The sequence below is a fragment of the Truncatella angustata genome (assembly GCF_020726525.1).
Source record: "Truncatella angustata strain MPI-SDFR-AT-0073 chromosome Unknown BKA67scaffold_8, whole genome shotgun sequence".
NCBI classification, from domain to species: Eukaryota; Fungi; Ascomycota; class Sordariomycetes; order Amphisphaeriales; family Sporocadaceae; genus Truncatella; species Truncatella angustata.
The window spans coordinates 2,313,304-2,332,881 of record NW_025763388.1 but is presented as its reverse complement, the minus strand read 5'-3'; the positions used below and the strand labels follow the sequence as shown (position 1 = coordinate 2,332,881).

The 19,578-nt window shown below is 50.5% G+C and overlaps 7 protein-coding genes across 7 annotated transcripts; 5 read left to right on the top strand and 2 right to left on the bottom strand.

The window, feature by feature from the left end:
• Positions 1-1,988: 1,988 nt before the first annotated feature.
• BKA67DRAFT_662770 (flavoprotein) lies at positions 1,989-3,797 on the top strand (the record flags this gene model as incomplete). Its single annotated transcript, XM_046108068.1, has 1 exon — positions 1,989-3,797. One exon carries the CDS (start codon positions 1,989-1,991, stop codon positions 3,795-3,797), a length of 1,809 nt encoding a protein of 602 aa, XP_045954546.1.
• Positions 3,798-4,736: 939 nt separating this feature from the next.
• BKA67DRAFT_662769 (uncharacterized protein) lies at positions 4,737-5,344 on the top strand (the record flags this gene model as incomplete). Its single annotated transcript, XM_046108067.1, has 2 exons — positions 4,737-4,888; positions 4,957-5,344. The coding sequence occupies 2 exons, from the start codon at positions 4,737-4,739 to the stop codon at positions 5,342-5,344; spliced, it is 540 nt and encodes a 179-aa protein (XP_045954545.1).
• A 626-nt stretch (positions 5,345-5,970) lies between these two features.
• On the bottom strand, positions 5,971-7,472 carry BKA67DRAFT_523324 (enolase C-terminal domain-like protein; the record flags this gene model as incomplete). Its single annotated transcript, XM_046098451.1, has 2 exons — positions 5,971-7,167; positions 7,317-7,472. The coding sequence occupies 2 exons, from the start codon at positions 7,470-7,472 to the stop codon at positions 5,971-5,973; spliced, it is 1,353 nt and encodes a 450-aa protein (XP_045954544.1).
• A 1,136-nt stretch (positions 7,473-8,608) lies between these two features.
• On the bottom strand, positions 8,609-9,726 carry BKA67DRAFT_649683 (uncharacterized protein). Its single transcript, XM_046106021.1, has 2 exons — positions 8,925-9,726; positions 8,609-8,854 (listed from the first exon to the last, which is right to left on the bottom strand). The coding sequence occupies exons 1-2, from the start codon at positions 9,250-9,252 to the stop codon at positions 8,694-8,696; spliced, it is 489 nt and encodes a 162-aa protein (XP_045954543.1). The 5' UTR covers positions 9,253-9,726; the 3' UTR covers positions 8,609-8,693.
• A 74-nt stretch (positions 9,727-9,800) lies between these two features.
• BKA67DRAFT_403970 (uncharacterized protein) lies at positions 9,801-12,281 on the top strand. Its single transcript, XM_046096714.1, has 4 exons — positions 9,801-10,040; positions 10,099-10,725; positions 10,916-11,535; positions 11,689-12,281. Exons 1-4 carry the CDS (start codon positions 9,981-9,983, stop codon positions 12,164-12,166), a joined length of 1,785 nt encoding a protein of 594 aa, XP_045954542.1. The 5' UTR covers positions 9,801-9,980; the 3' UTR covers positions 12,167-12,281.
• A 2,404-nt stretch (positions 12,282-14,685) lies between these two features.
• BKA67DRAFT_539856 (uncharacterized protein) lies at positions 14,686-15,942 on the top strand (the record flags this gene model as incomplete). Its single annotated transcript, XM_046100702.1, has 1 exon — positions 14,686-15,942. One exon carries the CDS (start codon positions 14,686-14,688, stop codon positions 15,940-15,942), a length of 1,257 nt encoding a protein of 418 aa, XP_045954541.1.
• Positions 15,943-17,029: 1,087 nt separating this feature from the next.
• Positions 17,030-18,057, top strand: BKA67DRAFT_539855 (uncharacterized protein; the record flags this gene model as incomplete). Its single annotated transcript, XM_046100701.1, has 3 exons — positions 17,030-17,053; positions 17,181-17,410; positions 17,553-18,057. 3 exons carry the CDS (start codon positions 17,030-17,032, stop codon positions 18,055-18,057), a joined length of 759 nt encoding a protein of 252 aa, XP_045954540.1.
• Between the last annotated feature and the right edge of the window lie 1,521 nt (positions 18,058-19,578).

Sequence of the window (19,578 nt, the reverse complement as noted above, 5' to 3'; positions counted from 1 at the left end):
AAGCTATATAGCCTGACGAAAACTACATTAATTCGCGGTTGAGAGCGTCCGGGGACTTGTGGGAACCGTTCTGTGATTGTTGCAATTTGTACCCTTGTAGATTGCATGAGCACCCAGAGGATCCCATACCGTCTTGCTTGCATTGTTTGCGATTTCGTTCTTATCTGATCTCATCGATGGCAAGGCCGAATATTGGTTCAACAGGAAAGTAGTTCTTAAGCTCACGTGACAGCATAACGGTAGAGCCATGGTTTCGTGCTTATCTTGCTCCTCAATAGAAAGTTTGAGAAAATGCCTGCCGCTACGGATTTCAACAGAAATGACAGGTCGGTTCCATGGTACCAACCACCAATAACATCCCTGTCCAACGATGTACATGATCTGCTCGAGAATTATAGCCATAGAGCCTGAGAGGATTGTCCTATATGTTGTGCAGATGGCAAGGTAATCACAATCACAAATCTCCAGGGTGTCTGGCTGAGTTTGAGGAACAGAGAGACAAGACATAGAGTATCTCAGTCTGGTCGTGCGTTAGCATACTTGGACTCGTGGACTTGCCGCTACACCGCCAGCCGTCTTGCCCACGAATCTTGACACTCAGGTTCCTTGCTGAACGTTAGCTGTTACATAGCTTAGGATATCCGAACACTGGTTCATGACGGGGCTTGATCGGAGAATCTTGGCGGTCTGGAAGTGACGCCCAGTCTTTTGGATATCGCTTATGACTTTTTCGAAGACCGTGACACCTGCAAGGGGAACCTTGCCAATGCTGCCATATTTGATTACATTGACCTAAGGCTCGAATCGCTCAGAGGCACATTTTCCATCGCCCATCTCGGTAGGGTGCTGCACATTGGGAATCGCGCAGGGCAGAGTAAAGCATGCGCACACTTGGTTGAGCTATTGCGGCGCTCGGCGGGCACACTTATAGCGGCCGGGTTGTTGGCCATCTCGTGGCTCAAGAGACTGGAGCTAAGAAGAAGATATTTAAACATAACCGGGGGAGCTTCAAAAACCTCTGGCAGGATATCGGGAGACGGACGGGGATCAAGTGGGCTTGCGAGGGCCGAGCTGGATGGGGGGACTTGGGGTTGGAGAGAAAGGTGCGCGGTTGGGACGATCCGAACACAAGGCGGCTACGTTTCGAGGTGGAACGCCTGTACTAGTAGATAGATGGCGGGGAATGATCGCCTTTCACAGACGGGGTCACATTATTGTCTACCAGGAATGATTGATTGCTTGAATCCGGGCGCGAGGCCGGGAACTGGGTTACAATACGCGATTCGACTTGGAGGTGGCGTTTGCTATCAGGAGATTTGTGGTGAGATGCAGATTACTTCATCTCCAGTCTGACCTTGGGATGTGGAACCCCCCCCCCCCCCCCCCCCCAACGCCTCCGTAAAGCCTCTGTAAAGATGCTGTAAAACGTCTGGAGAGCCCCAAATGCTAAGCAGTGAAACGCTTCCTTTTAGCGCCAAGCCCACTGTCCACTGTTAGCTCCCTCCCCTCTCTCCATTTGCTCCCCCGGTCGAGTCTGAGGACCCACTTGCCGGCGTCATTCTTGCGCAGGGTCCACGAATTGGGACTCGGTCATTTCGAGTTCGAGTTCGAGTCCGAATTTCGAGACACGACGTCTGCTCCAGGTCTCCAGATTTTGAAATCAATGCATTGCGGTCTGATCCCGATCTTTCTGATCCTATCAGCCCAAACCGGACAAGGCCATCAATCCAAGGCGCCTCTATCCATCCTCCACAAGATAACATAACGTAGCATTCGACTGCCTGGCTGCGGCGGGCCTGAATATAGCCATCATTACCTAATCGTGTCACCGCCTGACTCGACCCAGACCATTTGCCATTGACCCCCGTTGACCTGTGTCGCCAACGCAGGCCTTGCGACAGAGTCCAGCCACGGCCGCGGCTCTCTCGTCCCTCTTCCAATTTGTGTGCAAAGGAGCACCCCGTGCGTGCCCCGTAGCATGTGACGAGATGGTCGACAGCAGTCCTTCTCCCGATCGGGGGAGAACATCCTTCCTACAACGCCACCTCCTGCGAACACCGACCGCCAACTCTTCCACTTCTTCGTTGCATGAGATGCCCCGCACGAGGAAACTTCGTATGCTGGTCGCGGCGAACGGCCAGAAAGACGTCGCATATGCTCAGGCCATCGCTGTCAGGCTGCTCAAGGACTCCCAGATTGAGACCCAAGCGCTCGTCGACGACGTCCCGCGACGACTGACCCAGGAGATCATAGTCAGAGAAAACCGGAGCCTCGCCACCCTGGCTATCGATGCCGACCAGAAGACTCGAGAAGCCATAGAGGCCGCAAGACAGACTGCCTTTGAGCTGGCCGACTGGGCCGACATCCTCGTTCTTGCCCCAATCGATGCAGACCACTTGGCCAAAATGATGTGCGGCATTGCCGACACACTGCTTCTCGAGGTCTTGCGGTCTTGGGACGTCTCCAAAAAGATACTGCTCGTCCCCGGCATGTCGACACAAATGTGGGAGAACCCCATGACAAAGAAGCAGCTGAGCAAGATCAAGAAAAAGTGGGATTGGATCAAGGTCATGTCCCCCGTTCTTTGGCACTACGAGACACCCGAGTCGTCGAAGCGCGTAGTCTCGTGGGATGGTTTCAACGACCTGGTTGGTATAATCAAGAACCAGGCCGAGCTTCTCAGCCTAGGTCACGACGTCGAGGTCGCCGCACAACAGGCATTACACACCGCCGACCCCAGCAAGGTCGCTATACAACTACCCCCGGAGATCTGGACTATGATATTTGAGTATGTCGGCGACTGGGAGATCGCCCAAGCTCTTAGTGTCTATACCAATTTACCTACACCTGTGGATTGGCGCATCACGCGTGATACGCTTACCGACCCGGTCGACATCTTTAATAACGAACTGGAGTGGCTCATCCTCTCCTGCCCGCCTCCGACATCCATATGCCGCAAACTCTCTGAAGCACCCAGTGATCTTTTGATATCACCCCTTGCTGTGAAGCTCATCATCAAATTCTCACTCACTGAAGTGCTGGCGTACCTGGAAAGCAACCTCAGCAAGGTCTTCTGGGCTTCTTTCCATTCGAAACTCCTTCCTAACAAGGCATCTGGTGTTTATGGAAGGACAGATATTTTGGACTGGTGGAATACATCCCCTTCTTTCTTGAAAAAGGAATACGACGCAGAAGCCTTAGACAATGCTTCACGGATGGGATTCGTCAATGTCCTCGATTGGTGGCTGCGCTCCGGCCTGCCGCTCAAATACACGGAGCAGGCGCTTGAGGCGGCTTCAGCAAAAGGTCACTTGCTAATTCTGGAGTGGTGGCGAGAAGCCGCATCCAAAAACGGCGACATTATCCTCAAGCCTGGCCGAAGTCTCCTCACAGCTGCACAACAGGGACAGACGGCCGCTATCCGTTGGTGGGAATCTTCTGGAATTCCGGTGGCGCATGGTGATGGTGTACCCAAGATTGCAAGCGCGCATGGACACATTGGTGTATTGGATGCTTGGGCCGAAATCAAGGGCGACAAGCTGTCATGCGATTGCCAAGTGTTGGTAGCACCAACGAGGCAGGGTCATGTCAATGTCCTGGAGTGGTGGAAGCAATATGCAAGAGGCGAAGGCGCTGGCGATGGCAGGACACACAGAGTTGAGTATAAGACCTGTGACATCGAAGAGGCGTTGGAGGATGCTATCGGTGATCCTAGATCTGTCAGGACATGGTGGGCTAGAAATGGTCTGAACCTCGGCCTGGGTGTAAGCGAGTGGATGAAGACGAGATGTTTGTAACAGCAAACGCCGTCCAAAACAAAAACATAACAAACGATCCAAGTATGTTGTTTGTAATAGCAAACCTTGAATAAAAAAAACATAGCAAACGATGCAAGTATGTTGCTCGCGTTAGCCACACGTGTTCACACTCAAGCGTTGAATTTCTCACATGTATCTTGACATTCATCCGGTGTTTGGTGTGCACAGTACCTAGACTGTTATACTAGATTGGGTTTCCGGGTACAGACACTGCGTGCGTAGTTCATAACCAGATGGTCGAGCATGACCTTGCTGGCGTATAGCCACGTACAACCACGCCATGGCACTATAACCTTGCCATTAGCCGCCATTATGAAAGCTTTTCGGCATGTCTCACTCTTCGCAGTCACGATGTCGGCCATACTGGTCAACTTTCTGCCGATAGTGCGTGTTCACTATGTTTCTTGCTAGAGTAGAAATAACAGTATAGACACTTTCGTATCATGACCCCGTGCGGCAACGGACAACTAGTCTCCTAGACCACAAGGTCGATCGACATATCTGCTCAAAAGAGTTGAGCCATGATTCACTGACTCTTTACTCAATATCCTCCAAGACTCCTTCCTTCCTTGATGCTCGTGCAGAATTCGCCAACCCTCGTGTGCCTTCACATGATCAGAAATCCTCCCAAGTCAAGCACTTCTTACTCGGTTGCCACCGTTTCTTCGGGTTGCTCTGATCTTGGGCCTACCTTGAGGATATATACGAAAGTCTGTTGAAGGAGTCGTTGAGGCCTTTCAAAGCCATCTTCTCTCTCTGCTTCATCTATTTCTCATCCTCAACCACAATGCATCCGAACCAGTGCATCGGTATTCCCTTCTCCCTTGACTGTGCAATCTCTTCTGGCAAAAGTCAACCACTACAAACGCCGATCACCACTTTCCTTGGACTGGATGTTCCACATCCTTAGTATCCAAAATGTTTTGCCGTCAGACCCTGCTCATTGCGGCCAATGGCCTGCTTGGCTTGGTCTTCACCATCGAGTGGGAGTTCGTCCCCTATGACTGGACGTCGTTTGCACGGCTTCAGCCGTACACGCTGGGCGGCGCCGGTACCTGTGGAGACCGTGGGTACCGCCTTGAATGTTGGGTCTATGCTTTGATTCAACACCAATCGATGCTGACACGAGTAACCGCAGAGGACGTCGGCCTTCCCCAAGCCCGTTCAAATTCACGATGCACCCATCCTTCAAGATGGACCGAGACATGGTCGTGGTCGGGGCCGGCGGCCACCTCCACGACGGAGCCGTGGGCCTGGAGATCATACATAACAAACGGCCGCGGTGCCGATTCGTGCCAAGATATGGCACCAGTCCCGGCTCGGTCGATGCCCACGGGACGGCTCACCGGTCCGCCATGCCTCAGTCTCTCGGGCCGATCCTGGCAGCCAAGGGTAATGACTGGACTGTTACGGCGCACTACAATTTCATCAAGCACGCTCCCATGATGACTGGTGATAGTTACTCGACGGTCATGGGCGTGGCGATTATGTATGCTCTTGATCTGCCGTCCACGGGTTCGCAGTGATGTTAGCTGGTGTTCGAATTCTCGGCGTATCTGGGGAGGGAGTGTCGGTCAGGCTGAGGGACGCAACAGCACGAGGGCGTGTGTCATGACAGAGCATGCATGTAATTATACGGACTTCTAATCAACGACTAGGTCGCCTTGAGTCGAGGATGGCATTCACGAAATAGACGGCGGCAGCTGATATTTGCTCGACACAGCAATTATATTCATTTAGCTCATGTGAAAGGGGTGGAGAGTAATCTCCACATAGGATGCCATCGTTTCCCTACGCACTGATCTCCTTCGACCAGAGCCCCCATCTTCTTTTACTTTAATATCCAAATCATGCGCTTCGTAAAAACATTGGACGGCAGATGCCCCCGCTTATCGGGGGCCGCCGTACGGGATGCCATCGTTTCCCCGCGGAATGGTCTCCGGTGACCACACCCCGAAGCTGCGTTTACCGGCAGCTTCATGCAATTCTTTTTCATAGTTATTGCTACAGGATAGCGGCGGCCCGACTCAAGTCCGGCATGGCGGGCCAGCTAACAGGATGCCATCGTTGCCCTGCGGATGGGCTCTTTTTGGGCCCTACCTCCTTCCGTCCCCAAACACTTGGAGCGAATGGCTCTGTGGAGACCTAGTACCTAGTACTTCTCGCCCTCCAGGATGGGCTTGGCCTCGTCGCTCTTCCACCAGCTCACACCCTCCTTACCAGGGTAAGAGAACTGGTCCATGCTGTCTGCCTTCATCTCGACGCTGTAACCAGGCTCTGTGGGAGTCTGGTAGTAACCATCCTTGATGACGGAGGGGTGCAAGAAGTGCTCGTGCAAGTGGTCGACGTACTCCAGGACCGAGAGCTTGCCGCTGACGTTGACGTAGTCGATGGTGCTCAAGTGCTGGGTGTACTCGGGCAGACCGACGCCACCGGAGTGGGGCACGATTGGGACACCGACCTTCTTGGCGATGAGCAGGACGGCCAGCACCTCGTTCACACCGCCCATGCGGCAGGCGTCGATCTGGCAGACGTCGATGGCGCCGGAGACGAGCAGCTGCTTGAAGATGACACGGTTCTGGCACATTTCACCGGTGGCGACACCGATACCGTAGGGCTTCAGTGCCTCTCTGATGGCTTTGTGGCCGAGAATGTCATCGGGGGACGTGGGCTCCTCGATGAACCAGGGCTTGAACTCCTTGAGGTTCTTCATGTACTCAATTGCCTCGGGGACACTCCAGACCTGGTTGGCGTCGACCATGAGGGTGTTGCCCTGGTCGTAGCCGATGACCTCACGGGCAATGGACAGACGATGCTTGTCCTGCTCCAGGTTGCCACCGACCTTGAGCTTGAAGTACTTGTAGCCGTTGGCCAGTGTCTCCTTGAGGAGCGCCTTCATCTTGTCCTCTCCGTAACCGAGCCAGCCGGCACTGGTGGTGTAAGCAGGCACAGCACGGCTGTTCAGCGCATCCTGGATGCGCTGTTCCTTGCCAACCTCGGACTCCTTGAGCAGGGCAACGGCCTCCTCAGGGGTGATGGCGTCGGTGATGTAGCGGAAGTCAATGCATCGCACGAACTCCTCGGGGGTGAAGTCGGCCACGATTCGCCAGACGGGCTTGCCCAGGGTCTTGGCCCACAGGTCCCAGATGGCGTTGACCACAGCACCGAGAGCCAGGTGGATGACACCCTTCTCAGGGCCGATCCAGCGCAGCTGGCTGTCGTTCACCAAGTGGCGCCATGTCTTGCCCCAGTTCTCGACGAGAGAGGACAGAGTGCGGCCCTTGATACGATCTGCGACGTGATCGATGGCAGCACAGACAATGTCGTTGCCACGGCCAATGGTGAAGGTCTAAGTGATATGTCAGCTCTGTACCCTGCAAGTAGTATGGCAGTATAGATCGCCAAGAGTTGGCGTGTCTCGGGTAAGTGCATGTCAATTGGGGGTTCATGCACGGGTATACTTGATGGGGATAGGGAATTGGGGGGCGCGCAACTCACCATTCCGTGACCGCTGAACTCGGAGTCGGTCTGCAAGATACAGTACGCCGAGGAGTAATCACCCGCAGCGTTCATGGCATCTGAACCAGTCTTGTCCAAGGACGTCGGGAAACGGACGTCCCTGGTGGTCCAGCCGGTGATGGTAACTTCAGGCATGTTTGCTTTGTGTGATGAAACTGTTTATGTTGTGTAACTGTGGTCCAATAGATTGAAATAGCCCCCAGTGATGTATGACAGGTACAGTTATACAAAAATCTACTGGAAAACAAGCATAAACAGACAGAAGGGAAAGCCAAGAAGAAAAAGAATATGAGGGCACTCGTGATGTTCTTATATAACCCGTCTTTTCTCGCAGAGGAAAACCCAGATGAGGCCTCAATATATTTACTACCCCTCGTGACAGTGAGGGGCATATCCCACTTCCCACCCACAAAGCGCTGTCGCGCATGATCGTGGGGTATTTTTCAGTGGACCCTGAAGTGACCAACGGGATGAGTTATAGTTGGTGGAAAAACTAAGTTCGGGGGAGTAATTCACCCATTTAGGTCCACTTTGGTCCGGCTCAGACGGCTTTCAGGGGTAATAGACGGCAGTTCACCGAAAATCCTCCGTTAATCACGAAGGTGTGGACTTGGATGAGTCCCTTTTTGTTTCCATGTTAACAGAGGGAGAGAGAGAGGGAGGGAACACCAGTTCAGATCGCAGGTTTAGCATTTGGGGAATCACGAGGGATGCACAGGCTGGATTCTGTCCTCACTTGTAGCGACCCACCAGCAATTGGAGAAGTTGGGGAAATAACATAGCAGCCGACGGATATTTTATTCGTAATCTCGATTGTTATGGTCAACATTGCGTGGAAACCGTCCCGGTTTGTCGTCTCAAGTATTGGAAACTGGTACTGGCGCTTGCCTGCTACGTGCCAAAGCATTTCTGCTTCGTTCTTGTCAGTAGTTCAACTTGGGGAACCTGGACACAAAGAAAGCATCGGTCGACCTTGGAAGGGTGAATGGGTGAGACGCTAGTTACGATACTACGAATATCCTGAGGACTTCTCCACGCCGCAGACTTTGGGATCATCAAAACTCCGGCCATCTCCATGCTTAGTTGATCCGCTCATCCATGGTCTGCCTGTACATCAGATATGAGATGAGGAACGGATCTGTTTGAGCCGCCCCATACTCCGAATTCTTGACACTGGTGTGGGTAACAACGGTCACCAGGTCGCAGGGGATGGATCACGGTCCGCATAATATTACATCGATATATCAAGCTGTAGTAGATATCTAACACACTGTGTGATCAGTGCCCAGCTACATGCTAGATCACAATTGATGCCAACGAAAACAGCCAACCAGCTATGACGGTGTGGCATCCATATCACAGTGGCTGCAAGGACGTCAAAGTCGCTACAACGAAGCAGATCCACGCTGGGAGGTCCGCGAGGATTGATCTGACGACGTGGATATCTAGCCACTTCTTTAGATCTCGGTTGCCCTGCTTTGGGTGACGATTCTCGGTGAGCGATTGTACAACCGATACTTGGATTGCCCGTTAGTCTTGTTTCAAAAGTATGCACACCTCGAATACACCAGGGTTTGGCAAACATACTGATCCTGGGAGCGAATGCGAAGTGCGCGACCGCAAACGCCGTGCCCGCCGCATACCAATGCCACGACGCGTTGGGTCTGGCCCAAAAGTTGGCGGTGCCCGTACTGATACTGACACCGTAGAGGAAAAGGATGCGCGTCAGTCCGCCGGGAAAGAAAGTCTTGAAGTAAGACGGGACCACGCTCTCAGCTTCATTGCGGTGTTCAGGCCTCAGGAAGTTGTTGAGAAAGGTGTACTGGTCGGCGGAAAACCACAGGGCGCTAGTGGCAGACACCAACGGTGCCGCTCGTAAAAGCACGGTAAAGTCAACGAATGTTTCAGAGGCCATGTTGTATGTTTTACAAGCGTTGACTGCTGTGTCGTTGATGGTTTCTACGTATGCTGCAGTTGCGCACGTATTTGTAAGAGTCTTTGCGCTGAAACCGGGAGGATGGGACAGCGCGGTGCCAAGGCACAATGATCCTACCAACTACAAATGCGCCACACGCGTGCTTATGTACGTTACCCATCTCTAGAAATAGGACAGTCAGCTTTCGCGCAAACCTCACCTCGCCGAAGAGCATCCATGTAAACTTCGCATATAGTCCTATTTGGCCCCCCTCTCCTTGTCAATCTTGCTTATCACAAATGCGCGCACAGGTAAGCGCCAGGATATCGAGCAGGCTGCCATTAATGCTGTGCAATAGCTTCCTGGATGGGTGATGTACAGTTCGGTGTGCATATGAGAATACGACTTAGCAAGAGTATCGAGACAAAACAGACGCCAATTGGCAGCGAGATCACACACTGAACCCATGTCTAGTCTCAACGGAATCCAATGTTCTGCGACAGTTGTGACTGGGAGGCGTCCCTCATTGGCTGACCGTATCGTGAACCATTCAGTCGGGTCGTCCAATCTTCTATCGTTAAAAGGCCTTGCTCGCACTTACAGATGGCTGTGAGGCAGATATAAGGCAGCTCTCTCCCAAGAAAAGTGCATTGCCACATGCGCCTTTCCTGCAAGACGTGAAAAAGAAATTTACTCTCTATACGTGCACACCTAGTGCAACATCCATCATGGTAGTAACAGAATTTGTGATCAATACGCGAAAGATGAGATATACGGGAGATGCTATGGTTCGACTCCTTGAAACTGACTCTCGTGTTAATTGTTTCCACTAAGAAACGTGAATAGGTTGTCCTCAAAGCGAGTCGGGTGGATGTTGACCTACAAGCGCATGATAACTGCAAGGACAGTGTAGCTTCCGGTCAGCATGGCGACGACAAGCAAAGCTTCTCCTCGAACGGACGAGTATGGATCGAAAGTGGCATAGAATCACCTCCTCCGAAGCCCACAAGTGGGCGGCATATCGGGACTTTCGCATTGACTACCGAGGTCGCCCCCTGGGTCAAGGAAGCATTGGCAAGTTATCAGCCGACTGATGAAGTTCTTGCACTTGTTAACCCGTTTGCGGCTGAGTATCATGGCTTATTCGAAGAAGAGAGAAGGTCGAGCTTCGGCTTGCATGATATCGATGCAATCGAGCTGACATACCAATGCGCTTTGGAAGTTGGCGCCGCTATCCTTCTAGCTGCCGATGTAACTGATGACCCGGTATCTCTGTCGGTCCAACTACATGCGTCTAAGGCTGGCGGAGATGATCATTTGTCATCTTGGGGCAAACTGCTTACCGGCCTTGAGTGCGATCCTCCCATCATTGCACAATTCCCTTTTTATTTACTTATGTGTCAATCCTTCACCTTCGAGCCGACTTGCCACAGGGAGGATTACGTATACTCGGCCATGACAGGTGTGGACTGGGTAAGTATTTTCTTTCTATTCTTCGAGGATCCTGAGCAGACCGACTGTTTAACAGTGGTTCGAATGAATGGTAGTGCGCAGATAATAGAATACTTTGTATCAAGCTTACTAAGAATGTTTCACAATCCAAAGCCAGCCACCTCTCCACAGACATATGTCATGAACTCTGCTGACCACATCGGCACGGTAGATCAGAGGACAAAACAAATTCAACGATCGCTTGGCCACTTTCGAGGCCTTGGCACGCGCATCCATACCGACTCTTGATGACACAAAATCTGGCGAAGACCGTTGCTTCTGGCGACTCGCTCTTGGGTACATCCGGGCCATGAATGACTGTGAAAATGTGAGGTCTTTCAACACCCCACGAAAAGCGCATATCGAACATGGGTTAGATCATGACTTGATCATCGCAGCTCGCGCTCTAGATACTCTCGGTTCGGCTTACATGTGCCGTGACGGGGCTGCCTGGCTCGACAACTGGGGCGTAGACTCGCTCATCGGCTCTGGCCTCGCGAACGACGTTATGGATTTGCATACTGATATTTTTACTGGGGAGACGCGCAACTTGCTTCGTCTTCTGTATCCTCCAGGTAGAAGCCTCTCAGAGAGCATGCAGACCATGTCCACTATCCTATCGTCAATGCTTTGCGAGATTTTCAGAGGTCATTACAGAGCGAGGATGCATAATCGCGAAGATGGGCGAGTCTCGTCCGCCTCCCCTCCATACAGCTTTAGTCGAGCTCGACATAGGCGTATATTCGAGACTCTCGAGCTCTACACAAACCGGTACCCACAGTTCTGGGATTGGTAGGTTATCCCAACACGAAGATTCACATCCCAAATGTCTGAGAAATCTCTCTAGGACGTCTGCCTGTCCATGAGACGCGTCCGGCAACCATTCCTCACTCATTCCAATATTTTCTGATAGTGTAACAATCTTTTCTAACATGATGTCTACAGGACATGGGAGATTTACCGTATGGCCAAGTCCCAGGTGACCGAAGCCGCCATCGCAGAGCCGCTTGTCTGCGGGATCAAGAGGGCCGGCACGCGGGGTCAGTTGCCCGACTCCCCTGCCAATAGCTTCTTCCATCTATGGTACGAAATGATCGAGGATGGCTCCGAGCAGCTAGCCAAGAAGCAACCACTCGGTGTCAGTGAAGACTTGGCTGCCATCGTCCGTGATATTCATAGTCTGTGGCATGAGCAACTGCTAGATGCCACCAAGAAGCCTTCAGGATGGGGTCGTGAGTTTGATCACAAGTCTGATATGCTGTTGGGCAAGGCAGGCAGAATCTTGGCTCGTAGAAGCGACATATCCGAAGATATGTATAAGTTCATGATCGCTTATGGGAGACTGAGTATGGGTCTACCGTATGTTGCTTACCATACTATCGATGCCATAATCATGGCGTTCGAGGCTATAAGCTTGCTGTAAGCGTCAAACTAAAGACAAAGGAATCCTTCCCCGTGGGTCTCGAGATTACTATGCGGCGGCTCTCGATCTTGGTATGCTCAGCCGGAATTTATTTTCACGTTTTGAAGAACAAACCGCTACAGTTGGTGTTGTTATGCAGAGAAAACCTGACGAGTTTTAACCACAAATTGCCTGTGCATTTCGATCGCACAACTTGCAAAAAGAAGAGTGGCCGAGGGAGGACGTTTCAGCTAGGAGATAAGGATATTATTCTTAGGTTTGAGCGCATAATCACTATAGCACTGTGACCTGTGGCTTCGTGGGGTGTTAGTTGAGGTCGGTTCATTTAGATTTATGTAACTTAGGTCAAGAAAGCACGACAGTTTTTTCCCCCCCCCTTTGCGCACATTGATGGAACGATCATAAGGTTTAATCACGGGGATGTTGTTGCGGTTGAGTACCAGGTTTGAGAAGATTCTGCCGATCACAGAATGGTGCTCCCCGGAGCACAGTGCGCGGTAGGTGAAGTCACGATAATCCTGCCTTACGAACTCTGGCCAGATCATAATTGTCGTTGCTCGATTTGCTCCTGACTTAAACGTGCTTGATATCGATAGAGGGAGAAGTATAGGCGGATTGAATGAATGTTGCTGATAAGATCTGGCACAAGGGAGGATTACGGCCAGGTGTTTCAGGCAAGTACTTTAGAAGACTGTCTGCCTATACAACCCATGGTATCTCTGGGTGGGGTTTCCCTCAAGCTTGAGAAACACAGATGATTCACTCACAAAATGGTGACGGCACTCGTTCTATGACTTGTTAGCAGCGTGTTGACAATTCTTCGACCATTACAGAGGAATACTGCAGCCTAGCAGTGTACAATATCATCCCCAATGACTTTGCTCTGATACCGAACCTGATTTAGCGTTTCTTCATGATTAGGTATCGGCAGCACACTGCTCGAAGATAGGCGGTCATGCCACATCGATGAGTTTGTTCAATTTGGAACTCATCCTCGATCTGAATCCTTCGCTTTCCGAACGCCAACCCCGAAATGGTTGTTAGGAAGGTCTATGACGGCTGTGTTGTTGTAGTTAGTTTCCCCTCGCCAAACCCTGTAGAAAGCAAATTGAATTGCTTTCTCGACCATGTGGCCCTGATCAATATAGACCGCGTCGGCCGAGACGTGGCCTGTTGAACAATGAGGGCATTGCTCTGAGAGATGCCGTGGATTATGCACGCTGTCGCTCGCAAAAGGTGGTCCACATGGATCTTTTTCAATGAAATCCTGCCACAATCCAGCGTCCCGGACTCTCGGCTTTAAGACAAACCAATGAACAACAGATAGCTCAATCAATAGATAGGTATCATGAAAAGAAACATGGGAATTGCAAACTCAGCCAAACAGGATCCTCTATCGGGCCTTGTGATGTTGAGACGACTTACAGTGTGCCCCCACGCGCCAAAAAGGATACTACCTGCACTTCGCCGTTTCCTGAAGCACGATCTCGAAAGTCGAAAGTCCACATCATGAGGCATAGCTCAACTCAATGAGATAGCTCCGTACGTAAGTGATGCGATCATTGCCTCACATAAGATACGCATGTTGACAAAGATGAGGGAGGAACTGAATAGGCCGTACCAAACCGGATCATTGCATACAAGCGATGAGAATGGTATGACATCAGCCCAAAGTAACCCCACCTCGAAGCCGTGAGCTGAGCCGGATTTGCTAGTTGCATGATTAGATCCTTGCTGTACGAGGCCTTGCAGGGTCACCACTAGCACGGCTGGGTAACACGAAGGCCCCCGCATCCTCAACGCTGCCACATTTTCCTTTGGCTCTGTTTCGTGGCACAGGTTCGCCCAACCACTGCAAGAGAGAAAGAAGAGAGAAAAAAAAAAAAGGAAAACCAATTTCGGGCATAGAATTTTACAATGTACTTTCCAGGCGAGTGCCCAGAGATTTATACGGGTAGACGATTAATCTAGTGTGCCTGACTAATACCCTCACATCCTAAGATTTCCCTAATTCTTGCCCAGAAAGTATGCACCCAAGTCAGACGGTTTCGACGTTGCGCATCAGAAAAGTCATTCCAAGGTTTGCATCGTCTCGCTTGAATCTGAGGCGCTTATTCGTAGTGCAGGACTCTAAAACTTGTGGTATGCAAAACATGACTTTATTCCGTCAGCCTGGGGCAACCATGTCATCAAGACCGCTCATTGCTTGAGCCCAGCCCAACTGGCTTGCATATGCAAGTCAGGAACCACCACCCCAGTAGGCTCATATTGAGAGCGAGCCCCCCCATGCTTAAATGGCAATCCTGTTTTCGCATTGGCCTGGGCATGATCCTTCTCATTACCAGCCAACGTCATTCTACCTATGGTCACTATTTGTTGTAGCTTGTTCATACTTGAGCAACTTCTTCTGTCGTTGAGTAACAGTTGCTGTCGACGATCTTTTCACTTTCTAGCGTCAACTCTAAACTCTCGTATTCGTCTCTCGTACACATTGCCCACAGTGGTCCACATCAGTAACTATGGATCGGTATAGAGCACCGATAGCAACCAATACCCCAAGCACCTTGAAACCAGAAGGCAAAAAGCTCAGGAGGAAGCTTCAGAAGATTCCCAACCAAAGGAATAGCGTTCAGTTTGCAACCGGCAATGCCAAGGCAACAGAATCCCGGAGTTTCCTATCAAGCTTCACGAACAAAAAGACGGACCTGGAGAAAACGACGTCCAGGACGACAGAGACATCAGAACTACCCATTGACCTGAGCGACCCGAAATGGGATGAGTACTTGCGGACAAGCAGATACACTGCGACGAATGTGGAATTCGTACCTCAGCCGCCTTCTCGGGAATGTCTTGCACCGCCAGCGGAAGTCATCCCGGAATTCGCACACCTGAACATTGCAGCTGAACCGGCACGAAAATCCTCGGAAAGTTTTTCAACGTACGGCACCGCTACGCCGTCCAGCGCCTCATCTACTGCATCGACAAGCAGGAGATATGCTAAAACACCTGTGACCAGGATTGGCCAGCTCGAGGCAGTCGCATCACAAGAGCCACCATTGACACAGGATGGTTCAGGTATAGAGGCCATCGCAGAGTCGTATAGGGCGCTGCTAGAATCACGAAACACATGGTCTCGAAACTCTTTTTCGGGGAACTCATTCGCGGAGGAGAGGTTCATGACGCCGTTCCAGTCATTTGACGAGGTGCCGCAAGACCTTTCATCGAGGCTTTGGGATATTCGGCCAGCGACTCCTATCGAGACCATTCTGGATCTACCGCTGACGCCGAGACCGGGAATGGGCTCTCCCACTTCTTCGGATGGGACGCTGGTCGGGTTTGAGGAGGATTCAATATATTTCAAGCCCGTGGCATTCTCCCCTGAGCGACGGACTCCTAGTCCCGTGTTCGAGATCAGAGACAGCCCCGTTCCTAGCCCGATCGGAAGGAATGGTCCGAAACACTTCAAGTCAACTGCTTCCATAATGCCTGAAAACCCTACGGTTCAGATCGTGTTCGATCTGTTAACAAAAGAACTATCGGCCGCAGCCAGCGGTAACACCATGAGACCGAGTACAGAAACGTCGTCTCTGCAAATATGGCTCATGATAGAAACTTATGAGAAGCTCAAGGAGAACGTAGAGGGCATGGGCTTGGGACCAGAGCAGACCCAGTCCGTACAGGCAATGTTCGGCACGTGGCTTAATGCACTTCACACCATTCACGATGATATGACGGGGAATGATGGGCAGCGGAGTGAGAGCGATTATGGAGAGTAATGAAGATGTCATGAGCTTGTTACGAAACGAAACGAATTCGACTTCCCGCATTGAGATTTTATGGGACTAGGAGCAGCGTTGGAGTTTTCACGAGATGGACCGCTATCGGAAGCGGATCAGATCCCCAAAAGTCTACCAAGTACGACTGGTATTTATGCTGCTATTGTTTAATATGTATACTAAAGATATAATGCCAGACATGGTGGTGTGAGCTAAATACTTAAACCTTGGTCCCCTGTCGGTCAGCGCCTTAACTGAGGTTACGTGTAAAGAATGGCGAAGTCATCAAGGCGCATTTGTATTTAAATCACGTCTCAGTCAAAGCACAATCCCATCTGAACATCTACAACTTAAGTTAGAGAACTTCTGAGCTGAGCTCCTTATTATTCCCGGAACTTGGTAAGAAGTGGGCAGTGGGTTACGACGATCGAATCCAGAGATGCACAATAAGACTGTTCGTTGCATCAATAGCGACACGTACCCTTTAGGAGTTCTCGCGTCCCGCTCGAGCATATAGCATTTGACACTAGATACCCCAATAATTGAACCTCATAAACAGCCACTCGGTACTGATCGCACTATCTAAATCAAAGGACCGCAAACAAGCTCGGCTTGTTGTCCCTGGAGAACGACTTGAGATAGACCCAGTAGTCTGCTTCCAAAAGTATGTACTGGTTCCTCGTCCAGATAGCAGAGAGACGACATCTTATAGAGTATAAGATAAGTTCAGCCTAGCTCTTGGGGACCTTTGTACGGCACGACCCGGTGTCTTTCGGAAGCCCTGACGAGTACAATCTCGATTTGGTATTAAACTATGCATTGAGTGATTTCGGCAATTCCAAGCACATACAACTAAAGCTTTCAGAAAACTCGGCATCCGGTCCGCTCTGCCTTAGATAAACCGAGAAGTGGACTTTTGTCTATGGGGTAACGGATGAACTGCCCTCTTTCGCGGGTGCGGTGCGGCGCACGGGGTCTCGTTCTGAAATACGGTGCGCCGATGGTCGCGGTCAGAGGCCCCAAAGTATACGTCTACCTCCGCCGGGCCACCTCCCTGTTCTTTCTTGCATTCCAAATTAAACCCACAATGGCAGCAAACGGCGTAGAAGCCGTAAGTTCATCCTCCCTCCCTACCACATGTTTTAGTCGCAGAGATTGATTTCCTCGACGCTTCCTTCTTCTAATCTAATGCGCCGTCTGTGCGCCGTCTACCACCGTCAGAGACAATCCTTCAACAGTGTCAAGACAAGACGGGGGCCGTGATCAAGTATGAGCAACTAAATTTAGTCGTCAAATTTGGTGACTGGTCTCATGTGAGACTAGAAAAAGCCCAGACAATGCTTGCTATCAGACGTGCATTCGCCAACGGCGAAATTCCTCTGCCTGAGGTTTTCAGGTGGAGAAAGCTTAACGACAAAAATTTCATACACATGAGTCTCGTATCTGGAGACACATTCCGTGAAGTGTGGTAAGCACTGACAGTCGTGGATAAAGAATATGTGATGATCTTTGAAAGATCGTGACCACGCTTGAAACTGTTTCTGCCAACACGTTTATCGCTCTCATTGGTACGCCACTTACACTGGATTTTGCTGCATCTCACTTCTTAGCACTCTCCTCATATCTGAAGGATCGATTCACATTCACCATGGGACTGTGCTGGACATAATTCTTTTTAAAGACGATTATGAAGAGGGGCCCTTTACCAACATCAGGTCGATTAATGATTTTGTGTTCGCTGCTGCCACAGGTATACAGCTCGTACCAGAAGGAACCACAGGCTTTTATCGAGAATTCCTGTCGGACACGGGTTATATTTACGTCACTCATGGAGACCTTACTCTCGGAAATATCATCATCTCAGGAGAACCCAATTCACGACGAATTGGTGACATTATAGATTGGGAGCAGGCCGATTGGTATCCAGAATACTGGGACTATTGTAAGTCATTATATGCAGTGGAACACACCCATGAATGGCGTAGCGATGGATGGGCTGACAAAGCCATGCAACCGTATGAGGTTGATTGGCTCGCATTTGCAGTACTCGTTGTGGCGGCGTCCACAAAAGCGATATACATACTAACGAATATGCTGAACAACCATCTGCCATGAACCTGCCGCCCGCTGCTTGCTGACCGAGTGTGGACGTATGATTTCGAGCTTAGCCAACACTTTATCGTATAACCCATCGCTTGGATTTCAACTCTCTCACCCTTTGCTCACATTGGACATCATTTGGAGGGCCGCTTACATTTCCTGCCGTTTTGAACGATTTAGGTATGCGGGTAGCTTAACTGAGCAAAAAGATAAATGCGCAAGTCCGGATAGGGTCAGACCTAACGTTTCGAATCGTTGAATCATCAATAGAAACGACGCCGTAGCGATATGGCCGAAAATGACTACCCCCATATTCAGCTCGTAAGTATTAGAGTGATGTACCATCTTGTAGATTCAATCTAAAAATGGTGTGGGTTGCATTTTACTAATACTATGGTAATATTGGTGATCGATCAGTTTTGCACAGAGTATCTAAAGCGAGGATATCTCTTTTTTGAGCACATATGACTGCTTGGTGTGTGCCTAGAACATGTCGCATGAGTGCGAACATGATTTCTGGTCTACAACGCTTATGTTATGTTGCTTGAAATCGAATGACTTTGGACGAGAAGACATTGGGATCCTAATACTGAAGTTGCAGCTTTCAGCGGGTGCTCAATGTGACGAAGTTCACCAAAACTTGCGCAGAACGCACGAATACCAGATCTCGAGTTTTCAATCGATGACTGGCCGCAAACAAAAGAGTTTCGTAGAGGTCCACCGCCCAGAGCAAAGAGGAACATGATCTTGGTGAGATGCGTATGCTTGTCCAAGACTTGCGGGCCGTATTCAATACATGGAGCACACCGACAACCATACAGGCGCGGCCGGGATTATTGACCTACCCTTATGCGGTCGAGGATTGCTCTTCTCGACCACAGACACAAATGCATTCCGGTGCCAGTACCTTAATTATCGTGGCTCATCGATCGCCGAAAAGGAGGACTACTAGGCAAGTTTAGTGGACGTGCCTTCAAAGGCTCACAACCAGGGTAATTCCAGATGTGCTGCCATAGTCAGTCAATGAGGCAACGAGGATGTTTAGGACACACATTCTCACATCATTCGATGCAATACTTGCACTGAGTCCAGAGTGCTACTCGAATAGCCACAAAAACTACCTTGGTACCTAAAATCAGATGCGTAAATCCACGCGTAATGAAGGCATTAACGGTGAGAATGCTACGCTTGGTAAACTTGATGGCGCCTCGCCTCGACTTGATATAGTTTGTGGGTAAAGGCATAGAATCAAGGAGATTGTGACTTGGAGCTCTAGTCAAGCGATTTAAGCAGGGTCGTTGATTACTGGCACTTGTCCCTGCGAGGCATTAGAGCTTGCCTCATCATTGGCGTTGGCCGTATATATTGGAGTAGCCCTGTTACGCGGACTCTCTTGGCAAGTTGATTGTTTCGCTCATACTCATGAATGCTATATATTCGCCAACACTCTCTTATACCGTGTGAAAAAGGTTAGAAAACGTCATGGGCTTGATTGAGTTTATTAAGTCGACTTGGGAGTCGCAAGGCATGAAAAGA